This window comes from Perognathus longimembris, chromosome 28, assembly GCF_023159225.1.
Source record: "Perognathus longimembris pacificus isolate PPM17 chromosome 28, ASM2315922v1, whole genome shotgun sequence".
NCBI classification, from domain to species: Eukaryota; Metazoa; Chordata; class Mammalia; order Rodentia; family Heteromyidae; genus Perognathus; species Perognathus longimembris.
The window spans coordinates 451238-464237 of NC_063188.1; the positions used below are offsets into that span (position 1 = coordinate 451238).

General features: G+C 45.1%; 2 protein-coding genes and 1 long non-coding RNA gene across 7 annotated transcripts in view; 1 reads left to right on the plus strand and 2 right to left on the minus strand.

Annotated features, from left to right (window-relative positions):
- F8 (coagulation factor VIII) overlaps positions 1-13000 on the plus strand; it is an 85797-nt gene that overhangs the window by 65996 nt on the left and 6801 nt on the right. For 3 of the 5 annotated variants that reach the window (XM_048336292.1, XM_048336291.1, XM_048336290.1), the window contains 3 exons: positions 10361-10505; positions 10927-11075; positions 12185-12361. In XM_048336292.1, the coding sequence (XP_048192249.1) occupies positions 10361-10505; positions 10927-11075; positions 12185-12361 (471 nt within the window). Of the gene's footprint in view, positions 1-7103; positions 7258-10360; positions 10506-10926; positions 11076-12184; positions 12362-13000 lie in introns of those variants that run through there. The other 2 variants (XM_048336295.1, XM_048336294.1) reach the window with 2 other exon arrangements.
- LOC125343768 lies at positions 330-7023 on the minus strand. Its single transcript, XR_007209372.1, has 2 exons — positions 6907-7023; positions 330-1063 (listed from the first exon to the last, which is right to left on the minus strand). It is a non-coding gene; the product is annotated as an uncharacterized LOC125343768 (long non-coding RNA).
- F8a1 (coagulation factor VIII associated 1) lies at positions 5158-6630 on the minus strand. The gene has a single exon (XM_048336296.1). The coding sequence runs from the start codon at positions 6489-6491 to the stop codon at positions 5268-5270; it is 1224 nt and encodes a 407-aa protein (XP_048192253.1). The 5' UTR covers positions 6492-6630; the 3' UTR covers positions 5158-5267.

Here is a 13000-nt window from a genome sequence, read left to right on the forward strand (position 1 = left end):
CCAGGAAACAGTCTTGCAGAATGCAATTGTATGGTCATATTCAAAGGAATATGGGATCACTTCTTTGTCTAGGGAGAAGATTAGTAACCCATGACATGTGATTAGCTGCTCCACAAGTCTGTTCAATTCTTTACTTCTATGCTCCTCGTATCTCTTTCTTCAAATGCTATTATAGTCATAGGATAAAATGGGGAGATAAAATGACAGTGGTATTCAGTTGCTAGAGCAACAACTATAGCATCAGCTGAGTACAGAGTGGTCTGTCATCCTTTTACAACTCTAGAGGGCATACATAGGAAAAAGAAATGAAATTTTATGGAGATATTTTGAATCAATTAACATACACGGAAAGCCAGAAATCATCCTTTGAGCCTTAAAGGAATTCATATCCTGTAGTCATAGGCAGCTATGACTTAGGGGCTAAGGATTAGAGTTACAGAGTTCAGTGGCAATTAATTGTCCACCCCCCCACCATACTATGCCGTGGTGAGGGCACTGATAAGAAAGAACAAACCTCTGATTCCTGGGATGGAGAAATTTTTGGCAAATATACATGATGCTGAGTTTCAAACCTCCATATCCCTCTGAATATGACTGAGGAGGCAATGTGTCCTCCATCACAAAAGCAGTCATTCCTTCTCTGCATTCAAGCCTTTCATTGACCCAAAGTGGAATAGCTGTGTCACAAGACAATAACTGTTCTTCCTTAGGACCTCTGTTTGGGCACTACAAAATCCAGATGAGTCATGGAAAATGACAATAGATCATCACAAAGTTAATCAGATGGTGACTTCAAAAATCAATTGTGATTCTAGATGTTCATCCTCTCTCTTCTTGAGTAAATGAACGCAATCAGTGGCACCTTGTTTAGAAAGATGGATCTAGGAAATGACTTTTTTCATTGCCATTGATAAGCAAAATCAGAATGGATGTACATTGATACCTCAGGGCAGGGTCAGCTCCTTGTTGTTTACATAGTATCAAGTCAAGGAACTTCAAATCTCTTGACATCCCATGAACATCATGTCATCCCAATATACTAATGGCATTATGCTCACAGAACCTGGTAAGCAGAAAATATAAATCACACTAAAAGTTTTGTGATTAAGATATTTACACCCCCCCCAATAGGCCTGTCTTTTTCCTGACATTAAATGGAGATGTATCCATATTTAACTGTTTAATAAGACAGTCCACTGGTAGTTTCACTTATCTCTTATCACATTTCTTATCAAGTTTCCATCTATATCTACTTTATTTAGAAATGCAGCAAAATCTTGCCAAATAGTTTTCTAATATTTCTTACATAACCCCTTTTCTTCTCCTTCTAATTGTCAAATTATATCTGATGGAATGACTAATAATCATGTCAGGAAAAATGGGGAGAAGTTTGGGAGAAAGGCCTTGATTTGTAGGACTTGTAGGTTTCTGATATGAATTTTTCCATCATTTCTGATTTTGAACTGCAAATGTCATTGAATGTAGGGTTGGGAATAGGCACCTCCACCTAGTACTTACAACTCAGCACAAAAGGGTTCCAGTCTACTACTGTGCTACATTCCTTCTAATACCTTCTTTAGATTTATATTTTAATCATTTAAAACTTAGCCAGCTCCAATTTGCCAACATTTTATTTTGGATTTTTCTATTTTTGTGAAAGAAACCAGTTTATGCAGCTCACACCTGTAATTCTAGCTACTCAGGAGGCTGAGATATGAGGATCTAGCTTGAATATCTCCAATAAACTACTTTTGAAAAGCCAGAAGTGGAGCTGTGGCTGTGGCTCAAGTGATAGACAGCTAGCCTTGAGCAAAAGCAGCCAAGGGACAGTGCCCAGCCCTGAATTGCAGCCCTAAGACCAGCATACACATGCAAAAAAAAGCCAAAACTGGTTTATTTAGAGAAATTTCATTTATCAAGTTTGGGGATATAGATTACATTGAACAAAAATTCGTAAAGCTTCCATGTTTTCCATGAAAGAATTACTCTAGAGTAGCTTAATCAAATATTTAACCAATCAGTAGGAAAGCCTACTTGGGCCTTGTGCTTTACTTGATGGTACTTTGACTACCTTTTCCATTTCTCAAATTTTCTTTTCTGTAATCTTAAACTGCTGTAATCTGCACAGTATAGTCTTACCACTCTTCCCATGCCATACACATGTCTGTGTCCACAAACATATCCTTTTTCATACTTTTTGATCCTTGAGCAGATTTAGCAAGTGTTACTCTATTGCTTTGGGGGTTTTCTTTTAAAGATTCAACTTCGGATTAAAAAAAAAACACCTCAAACCTAGGTTAGAAAGTTCTGTTTTGTAATTCATTTATTTGTTCAAATCTTATAAAAAAAATCTTCATGTTCTTCGGTTAATTTTTTTGTCTTCTAGAATGTAAAATTGAATACTGAATTCATTTATTTTAAATCTTTCTCTTATACTTAGAGATAAAATGTTTAGTTACTGGTTGGGTGTGTTAACTTACCTCTGTAGTCCCAGGTATTCAAGAGTCAGAGATCAGGACTGTGACTCGTGACTCAAGCCAGATGGAGCAAAAAGTTGGTGAGGCCTAATCTCAGTTTAAAAAAAATGGGCATGGTAGCGCACATCCATCACCCCAGATATATGGCAAATATTAATTGGATTCATAGTCTCAGCTGGCCTGAACAACAAAATAAGAGTCCCATCTGCAAAATAAGTAAAGCAAGAAGGGCTGATATCATGGATCAAGAGATCAAGTACCTAACTATCAAGCACACGACTCTTGGTTCAAACCCCAGTGCCATCAATAAAGATAGAATAAAAATCCCCTCCTTCCTGTTTTAAAACTTAAAAAGCTGATTGATCATGTATATTAAATATTATTTATATTTAATTATTCATGAAAATATTTGATTTGTCAAACACAATGCCTCACGTATGTATTCTCAGCTACTCAGGAGACAGATATCTTGAGAATGTACTTGAAGACTAGCCTAGACAAACATAAGAATCTATCTCAATAAATAAATTGAGTGTGTCCTAGCCATAAGGAAGGCTGTAGGAAGAACTGTGATGCAGGCTCATAATTGTGACTCAGCATTCATTTGAAAGCTGGTCTAAAACATAAAATAAAAGCCTAGCGATGATGGCTCACTCCTGTAATCCTACCTAGTCAGGAGGCTGAGATCTGAGGATCATGGTTCTCAGCTAGCCCAGGTAGGAAAGTTTGTGAGACTCTTATCTCCAATTAACGGCCAGAAAACTGGAAGTGGCACTGTGGCTCAAGTGCTAGAGTGCTAGCCTTAAGCAAAAAAAAAGCTCAGAGACAATGCCCAGGACCTGAGTTCAAGGGCCAGGACCATACAAAATAAAATAAAAATAAGGAAAAAGGACTGAAGGTCTGGTTATAAAGGTAAAGCACCTGCCCAGCCAGCAAAAGCCCTGAATAACAACTTAGTATTGCAAAAACACCAATGTGTTTGGCATCTTAGACATCAGTGTTAATTACGGAATTCCCAAACTAATCCAGGTTGGCATTTACATAACTTTGTGCCTACTATAGTTTCTGAGGGTTAGATAAAGGCAAATGGAAAACCAGGAGCTTTATGCTTAGATTATGTTTATATATCAGACACCTAAAGCTGTATTCATTCCTCACTCTCCCTCCCCTGTGCAAGCACGTTAGATGAGAAACCTAAGTCCAAACATCATCACCAGGCAAGAATCATCACCCTAAACCTTTTTTTTTTTTAGAAGAAATATAACAGACTAAGGTGGGTACCCAGGTCTGTAGCCAGAGATGAAAAGAGCATTCCAGAAAAACCAGGAGCATGCACCCTCTCTACCTTTGCAATCAGTTGGGTGAAGGTCTGAGAACCCTGTAGGAACCCTCCCGGTATCCAAGTGACAGTACACAGTGAACATTCTGGCTAGGGTCAATCTCTCAGGGGCCTCTCCTTGACTTGCCATTACTTTCAGTTAAAGTAGAAATAAGAATCAGAGAAACAGTCCATCCATTTTGAGACACTTAACATAGCCTCTCCCCTAGAAAGCACAAAACTCAGCCCTTAAATATCATCCTCAAAAGATGAGTACCAGGTATGACTACAGCATGTTCCCAAAGCTAGATGGTTGAGAAAGAAGTTACATTCTAAAGAGTTCCTACTTCATTGCTCTGAAAAGTGTAAAGAGTAATTAGACAGAAAACGGCTAAATTAACTTGGATAAAAAAAAAAAGATTGACATTTACTTTTTAATAAACATCTATTCATTGTACATAATGACATCAAGGGTGATATTTCAACATATGCATGACACTTGACAGAGGAATGAAATCTTCCTGATGGCGGAGGTGGAAGAGGCCGGCTTGCATATAAGGGATCCTACCATACAAAGAAAGCCTTGCTGCTTCTTCGAGCAGCTAAAAGTTACATGGAAATCACAGGATGCCTTTCAGAAGGGACCGTGTGATTTGCAGTGCCAACTAGGTAACATTCCGGCTGGAACTGCTGAGCTGGACACCTCTATGTAAATTAACAAAGCTTGATCCTGGATTTAGGGCTCTAAGACCAACAAGACTGCAAGATTTAGATTGAGTCCTGTGAACATGTATGGCAGCTGCAATGTGAAACTTGGTGGCCAGAAAGGCAAAGAAATGGGCTTGTGGGCGTCATGATGAGGACATACCGTTGGTGCACTTAAAAGACTGCGAATGCAACTGCTCACTAGGAAACAAAATAGGAGTGGAAGAGGAAGGGGTGTGAAGAATTCCCATCCCTCATGTTGCAGTTCTTTTGGACCCGAGCCACTTTCTCCGCTGTGCTGATTAATCAAAATGATCTACTGTGGCCTGTAAAATTCTAGCTACTCAGGAGGCAGAGATCTGATTCTAATTAGGCCAGCCCCGGGAGAAACGCCTGAGAGGCCATTTCCAATTAACCCGCAAAAAGTCAGAAGGGGATCCCTGGTTCAAGTGGTTGAATGCCAGCCTTGAGGGAGAAAGCCAACGGAGTTAGAGGCCGGAGTTCTAGTCCCGGAGTACCAGCACACGCATACACGAACAAGACCTACCTATTGTGCCTTTTCCACACACTGCTGCCTTAACAATGGGCACTTAGAAGCTAGCTTTCAGTCCACAAACGGCCCTTATGGTGGCAAAGGGAATGACAGACAACACAGGAGCAGGAAGACCACCTTTTATTTCTCCCCAGTGCCAAACTGGGGGGCGGGGGGGGTCGCCGCTCTGGGTGTGGGGGGGTCTGGCAAAAGGGGGTCTGGTTGATGTGACTCATCAGACGCCCTGTCCCGAGGGGGAGATGGTTTCTTGCAGAACGAGGTGAAGGAGGTGGTTCTGCTCGGCACTCAGCAGTGGCCACATCTCCACCTGCAGCGACTTGATGGCTTCCGTGTCTTTCTCATGGGTAGCCATGACTAAGGACTGAAGCAGCAAGAACAGTTCCTCGGGAAGCTGGCCGCTGCTGCAGTCCTGCCCGTGGCTGTCGAAGGCCTCCCAGGAGTACCTCTCCAGCGTCTGGGCGTGCTCGGGCAGCAGCTTGGCTGGTGGTGGCTGCAGGAGCAGCAGCAGCAGTACGCGGGACACCTCGCACCGGGCCAGTACGTCCGAGAAGGCGCCCAGCGTGGCGGGGGACGGAGCCGCCGAGCCAGCGTTCGCGGGGAGGGACGCAGTGGAGGCCGCCCCGGGTGCCGGCTGCTGGGGTCGCAGGGGTAGGGGCGGGGGCGGAGGCGGGGGCTGCTGCTGCTGCTGCTGCTGCGGCGGCGGCGGCGGCGGCGGCGGCTGCGGGGGCGGAGGCTGCAGCGGCAGGGGCGGCGGCGGCAGGGGGTGGCTGCCGTGGTCGCGTGCCAGGCGCTGCATGTGCGTGAAGACCGCCAGGGCACCTGTGTAGTCGCGCGCCAGCAGCTGGCACGAGGCGGCATCGCCGAGCGCCTGCAGCGCGGCCAGGGGCAGCTGGGGCAGGTGCAGCTGGGCGGCACGCTGGAAGTGGCCGGCGGCGGCGGCCGGCTGGCCGAGGTCGCGCAGGGCAGCGGCCAGTTCCAGGCACAGGGCAGCGGCGGCGGCCGGCTGGCCCAGCTCCAGGTGCAGGCGCACGGCGGCGCTCAGGGCGCTGGCGGCCGCCTGCAGCGGTTCGCCATAGGCGGCGGGGCAGACCAGACGCTGTCGAGCGTCGCACTCCTGTCTCAGGAAGAGGCGCGCGGCCTCGGTCAGGGCCAGCGCCTCCCCCGGCCCATGGAACAGCGCCTGCTGGCAGCGCGCTACGGCCAGCTGGCACCAGGCTGCGTAGGGCAGGCACTCCTGGGCGCGCAGCTCCCGGCCCAGCTGCCCGAACTGCTCGCCGGCCTCGGCCACGTTCGGTTTCCGCAGGAACCGCTTCTTCAGCTTGTTGGACACCAGACGGTACCGCGCCAGGAAGTCCCCGGCCTCGGAGCCTGGGCCCACGCCGCCGCCGCCAAGGCCTAGGCCCAGGCCCAGGCCTAAGCCCGACGAGGAGGCCGCCATGTCGACCACCCCGCCGCTTCCGGGAGGGCGCGCTGACGCAGCAGGCTGGCTGGGCCACACCGCCGCCGGACCGCGACGTGCCCCGCGTCACCGCGGGGGGGCTGCCGTTGCCTGGCGACCAGCAGGCCGCTCGGGAGGATGGGGAGCGCGCGCTGCTAGTGGGCGGGGCCGGGGGCTGCTCTGGCGTCCGCCCCTGACGCGCTGCAAATCCGGGACCTAGGCTTGGCCACCGGCTCGCCCCGGGGGCAAGAATGAGGCTGAAAACCCGGCTGGGGTCCTGGGCCGTGGTGATCTGGACACCCAGCCCCGTGAGCGCCCAGGCCACCCCTCCAGCCCCACCCCGGTCGCCGTTACACGTGGGGTCTGTGGGGTCCCCGTTGTGGCTTCCGGGATGCCATCATCCCGGGAACCTCACCTGGCCGGACGCGGGCTGCCCTGGCTCTCTGGGAGCCAAGTGGACCCTGGATGGCTCCTGTCTCCGCCGCCTCCTGGACTGGACGCCGGACACAACGGTGATTAGGTTCCACCTGCCTCCATGCCGGCCGGCGGGGAATGATGACCTCACCAGTCCTCTCTGGGTCAAACGCGCGGTCACCCCAGAGCCTGTCAGGAAGTGCCTGCACGCAGATGACGTGGCGCGCAGATGACGTCGTGCCTACCCGACGGTCCCTCCGGGAGCCTGTTTCCCCTGAGAAGGCAATTCTCGCTCTCCTACCTGGCCCGGAACATGCTGGGAAAGAGGAAGGGCCTCCAGCTTGCTAGACAGGTGCTCTGCCACTTCACTCTTGCCTCCAGCCCCTTTTTGCACTGGTGATTTTAGGCCTAGGCTCTTGTTGCATGTCCAGACAGGCAGGCCTGTCATCCCCTTACTTGTGCTTTCAGGTATATGCCACTGTAGCCCGCCATCGGTTGAGATCATGAACTTTTTTAAATTGTGTGTGCCAGACCTGGGGCTTGGACCTAGGGCCTGGACGCTGTCCGATAGTGCCGGAGCCAGCCGGCAACGAAAGGGAATCCTGATCGAGGGGGCGAGGATAAAGAAAAAGAAAGACAGAAGACTAGAGACAAAAGACGAAAGATGGGGTAGGGAGGTCTGCAGCTCGAAACTGCAGCCCCGTTTATTCTTAACTTCCAGCTTATATGCAGTTTAGGAACCGGGGAATAGCATAGGGTTACTAAAGTTCAAAAAAACAAGAAAGCCTTGAAGTCGGCAATACCAGGTGGCAGTAAAGACAAGATAAGGTTGAATGGTTAACATAAAACAGACTCTTGTGGACATAGTAAAACATCTCCGATTAGTGCTGTCTTTCAAGTAAGCCATATCCTTGCACGTTCCTTGAGATAACATAGCCAGATGTCAGGATGAACTTTGCTGGCGGCTCCCTACACTTTAGCTTTTGAACTCAAGGCTAGCACTCTACCACTTGAGCCAGAGCTCCACTTGGGCTTTTGGGTGGTTAATTGGAGATAAGAGCCTCATGGACTGCCCTGCTGGGCTGGCTTTGAACCGGACCTTCACATGTCAGACTCCTGAGTAGCTAGGGTTACAAGCCTGAGCCACTGGCGCTCAGCTTGCCTAAGACTTTTCATAATTTAAGTATGTTTCTCAGCACAAACCCCTTTGATTTTAACCTGTTCTGGGACCTTTGGTTTTTTTAAGTTAGGATATCCATTTTCCTCCCTCTGTTTGGGGAGTTGTAAGCCATTATTTCTTTGAGTTTCCTTTGTCCTTTTTCTCGCCTTTTAAGGCTTCTCTGAAGAATAGACTGTTTTGCTTGGTATTTTTCTATGAATTCTACATGCCTTCTCCATTCTCCCCTTTTTGTTACTCTTAAGTGGATAATTTCAAATATTGTTTTTTCTTAACTCCAGTTATTCTACATGTTTGAATCTGCCATTGTAGATCTCTATTGAATTTTTCAATTCAAACATTATATGCTTCATCTCCAAGATTTGTTTGGCCCTTTGTTAAATGGCTTTCTTTAGTAAAGTTCTTTGTGTGGGAACATACTGGGGCTTAAACTCAGGGCCTCATACTCTGCCTTGGTATTTTTGCCCAAGACTGGTGCTCTAGCACTTGAGCCATACCTCCATTTCCTTAAATTTACTTTGTTCTTATTGTTTTTTTGATTTAGTTGGTGTATATATTCTTCTGTAGCTCCCTGGACACTTTTAAATGGATACTTTGAATATTTTGTCAGACATTTTATGAGGTTCCATTTCTTTGGGAATGATTACTAGAGCTTTATTAATTTCTTTTGCTGGTATGTTGTGTGATATTTCCTAGCTTCTTTGTGATATATGTAGACTCGTGTTGGTGGTGGTTTTGCATTTGAAAAATACCTCCTAGTTCTGCAGTGGGTTCTTCAGACAGAATGAGGATAGGTGTGGCTCTTTCTGGGTTCATGGGTGAACAGGATTGTATTTGCACCATTGTGGATGACACTAGCCTGAAGTTGGGCTGTTTCTGGGTCCTGAGTTGAGCCTGTAGTTAGAGGGCTGTTGGGGCATAGATGGACATTGCTCCCACCAGGCATATGAAGACATAATTTCTTCCTGACTATGGTGCAGTGGGGACTGCAGTTAGGCCACAGGGGTGTTTCCTAGTCTCTATTCAGGTCCATTTGATGAGTCTGTTTGTGGTATCATGGACTTGACATAGCTCCTACCAGTTTCCTGAAAAAAAAAGCAGAGCCGCCCTCAGAACATGAGAGTGTGGTACTAGAGCAGAGTCATAGGGATACTCCAAAGTACTGTGTATTAGTCTATTTTCTTTTACTATTACAAAATAACTGAGGCTACCTAGTTTATAATATAAATTTATTTCGCTCTTAGTTCTAGAGGTTTAGTGCCATGCTACTGACTTCTCCTGAGTTCTGGTAAGGGCCAAATAGTAGATAGTGTCACAGTAATGGAATTCTATGTGAGAGGGAAAGATCACATGACGATATAGGAAGTTAAAGAATGATTCAGGAGCCAGGCACATTCTTTTTACAACAACTCAGTCTTGTAAAAACTAGCCCATGAGAGTTCCTGTAATCCTTTCGAAGGTAGTGCCCCCCCATAACCTCTCATTAGGTTACCACTTTTTAATATCACCAAACTCAGGACCAATATCCTAATACATGAAACTGTGAGACAAACAGCATCCAAACCACAGCTATCTGTTATAGGGGTGCCAGTGAGAGACAGGCTTTCCAGATCCATGGAAGGATAGGGTTAATGACAGAACTACACAAAAGTGGAGGTAGAGCTAAATTTGAAGGAGGTTGTCTGTTTCTGAGTCTATAACCAAGACCACAGCCAGCAGACCTGTTACCAAAATACAGGTGTAGCTTATGAAAGCATCTATACTTGTATTCAGATTTCACTGGGGTTTTTCAGTCTCCTTTCTGCATCTCAAGACTTCCACAGAGGCAATTTTATCTATAGATGGCTTTCAAAACGTTATTCTTGTGAGTGGAATGAGAGCTAAGGACCTCTTATTCTACCAATTTGTTGATGTCACTCTCTAAACACTATTTCTAATTGCTCTAGTAAGAGTAGGAGTAGCAAAGTCCTAAATCCTAAAGTCCTTTTGTAAGATGTTTACAGTTGGCTAAGGTAGAAAACGACTTCATTTTCCCAGACCAGACCTAATTTTCTTGTTGTGCTTTTCTTCCTGGTATTTGTCTCCTTCATGTATACCACCCTAACATCTATATATCATGTATACCATGCTAACATCTATATATCCAGCATAGTTTTATTTGGATATTTCCTACTATTGAAAAATGGACAAGGTAAAATCAAAAGGAAGATTCAAATAGGAGAATTTTTTTTCACTTTATGCTCACTTTCTGTGTATTTATGCCAATCCTTCCAAACAGGTCTTCTTTGGCAATGTAGATTCATCTGGGATAAAGCACAATATTTTTAATCCTCCAATTATTGCTCGGTATATCCGTTTGCACCCAACTCATTATAGTATTCGCAGTACTCTTCGCATGGAGTTGATGGGCTGTGATTTAAACAGTAAGTGCCAATCATCCTTTATTCTTTCTTTTCCAAACCACAAGTAGGATAACCAGCTGTTCTATTTATCATAAGACTGGGAGGAGGGGATCTCTGTCTCTGGACACAGAATTATTAGTGATAAATCCAACACAAAGCAGAAAAGGCAAAAACAAAAATAAAAACAGGAATTTGTTGCCTTAATGGGCATGGGATTCCCAAGAGGCAGCCACCTCCTACACTTCTATCAGTAAGAAAAATTAAAGCCAAGCAAAGCTGAGCAGAACTGACCAGAAAACAAGGGCATATCAACAATAACAGAATTTGTATAGAAGTTAATGCCTGAAAAATTGTCAGGATGATAATAACCCTAGAGTACTGGAGACAGACCAGTAAGCTGCAGAATTTCCTTGTGATAAAAGTGTCCTTTCATTTCTTTGAGGTTGCAGCATACCATTAGGAATGGAAAGCAATGTAATATCAGATGCACAGATTACTGCCTCATCCTACTTCACCAATATGTTCGTAAGCTGGTCTCCTTCACAAGCTCGACTTAACCTGCAGGGGAAGGCTAATGCTTGGCGACCTCACGTAAGAGGCAAAACATCTACCATTTAACTAAAGCAGAGCAGAGGACAGAGGTTGGGAAACATAGGGGAGGATCTTGTTTCTTATAAGTATTTTTTTTATTGTGCCCCTAATAAAAGAGTCTAGTAGAGCTTGACTATGGGCAGACACCCCATATACATTTAGTGGATGTTCCATGGGATTTTATATAGTGCATTTATTGGAGAGGGAAATGAATTTTATTTGTTTTGTTTTGTTTTGTTTTGGCCAGTCCTGGGGCTTGGACTCAGGACCTGAGCACTGTCCCTGGCTTCTTCTTGCTCAAGGCTAGCACTCTGCCACTTCAGCCACAGCGCCACTTCTGGCTTTTTCTATATATGTGGTGCTGAGGAATCGAACCCAGGGCTTCATGTATATGAGGCGAGCACTCCTGCCACTAGGCCATATTCCCAGCCCCACGGGAAATGAATTTTAATTGAAACTCTTCGAAGAAACAACTGCTTTCAGTACTGTGTTAATATCTTTTAATAAGCCAGGTACCAGTGGCTCATACCTGTAATTATAGCTACTCAAGAGGCCAAGATCTGAGGATCATTGTTCAAAAAAAGCCAGAAGTGGTGCTGTAGCTCAAGTGTTAGAGCACTAGCCTTGAGCTGAAGAGCTCAGAGACAGCACCCAAGCCCACAATTCAAGCACCATGACTGACAACAACAACAACAACAACAAAAGAATGTTAGCTTTGATCAAAAAAACCAGGCCCTGAGTTTAAGGCCCAGAACTGGCACCAAAAATATCTTTTAATAGTCATGACAACTTCTTAAGAGGTGTGAATAAACTTAAATTCTCTCTGTTCTGCCAGGGGATCAGTTTAAACAAAATAGGCTATCAATCTTTAAACTGTAGCCAATCTATAGGAGGCTCTTATAGTTATTCAGCATTTACTGGATTTTCCTGGAAATACAAGAATGAATTATGAAAATTAATTGGCCCTCAGGTTTTTGTTAAATAAGAGATACTGACAAACCACTAAAATGCAGAGCGATACATGCTGTGATATAGTTAAGAAGGGCTTTGGGGATTTCTGGGAACAAATAGTGACTAACAGGATGTTCATCTAACACTATTTTACTTAGGTGAATAATCCAAAAGAGTGGTTACAAGTGGATTTCCGGAAGACAATGAAAATCACAGGGATAATCACCCAGGGAGTGAAATTTCTCCTTACCAGCATGTTTGTGAAGGAGTTCCTCATCTCCAGCAGTCAGGATGGCCATCACTGGACTCTAGTTTTTCAGAATGGGAAAGTGAAGGTATGATGTTCTCAAAGAAAAACACAAAATCTTTTAGATCTTGACATTTAGATAATCAAGTTGGTCAGAGAGGCATTTGCTGAGTAACTGTGGTAATAGAATACTGTGAATGACATTCTAAGAGCATATGGTACCTTTAAGCAAGAACGTCAAATCTAAGAAAAGGAAAGAGCCAAGTGTTGATTCTTCTTGTAGATACTGATATCATCCAAGATGATAGCAAGAATCAGAAGGCTGGAAAGAGTTACTTGCTAAATGCCTAATGATCCCTGTATCCTCACCAGTAATTCTAGGCCTTTTTCACCTTTAACTTTAGTGGTCCAGGCACTCTTTGTTCCTGATCTACATTTGCTAGATAAATTCAATAGATTATACTCATTATAGAAAGGACACAAAGTTGTAGTATCCCATGAACAATAACAAAAAACAGCAGTTTATACCTGTGGTTTTGGTGGGGGTTTTTGTTGTTGTTTGTTGTCTTTTTGCCGGTTGTGAGGCTTGAACTCTGGGCCTGGGCACTGTCCCTGAGCTCTTCAGCTCAAGGCTAGTGCTCTACCACTTTGAGACACAGCACCACTTTCACTTTTCTAGTGGTTAATTGGAAATAAGAGTCTCATGAATTTTCCTGCCGGAGCTGGA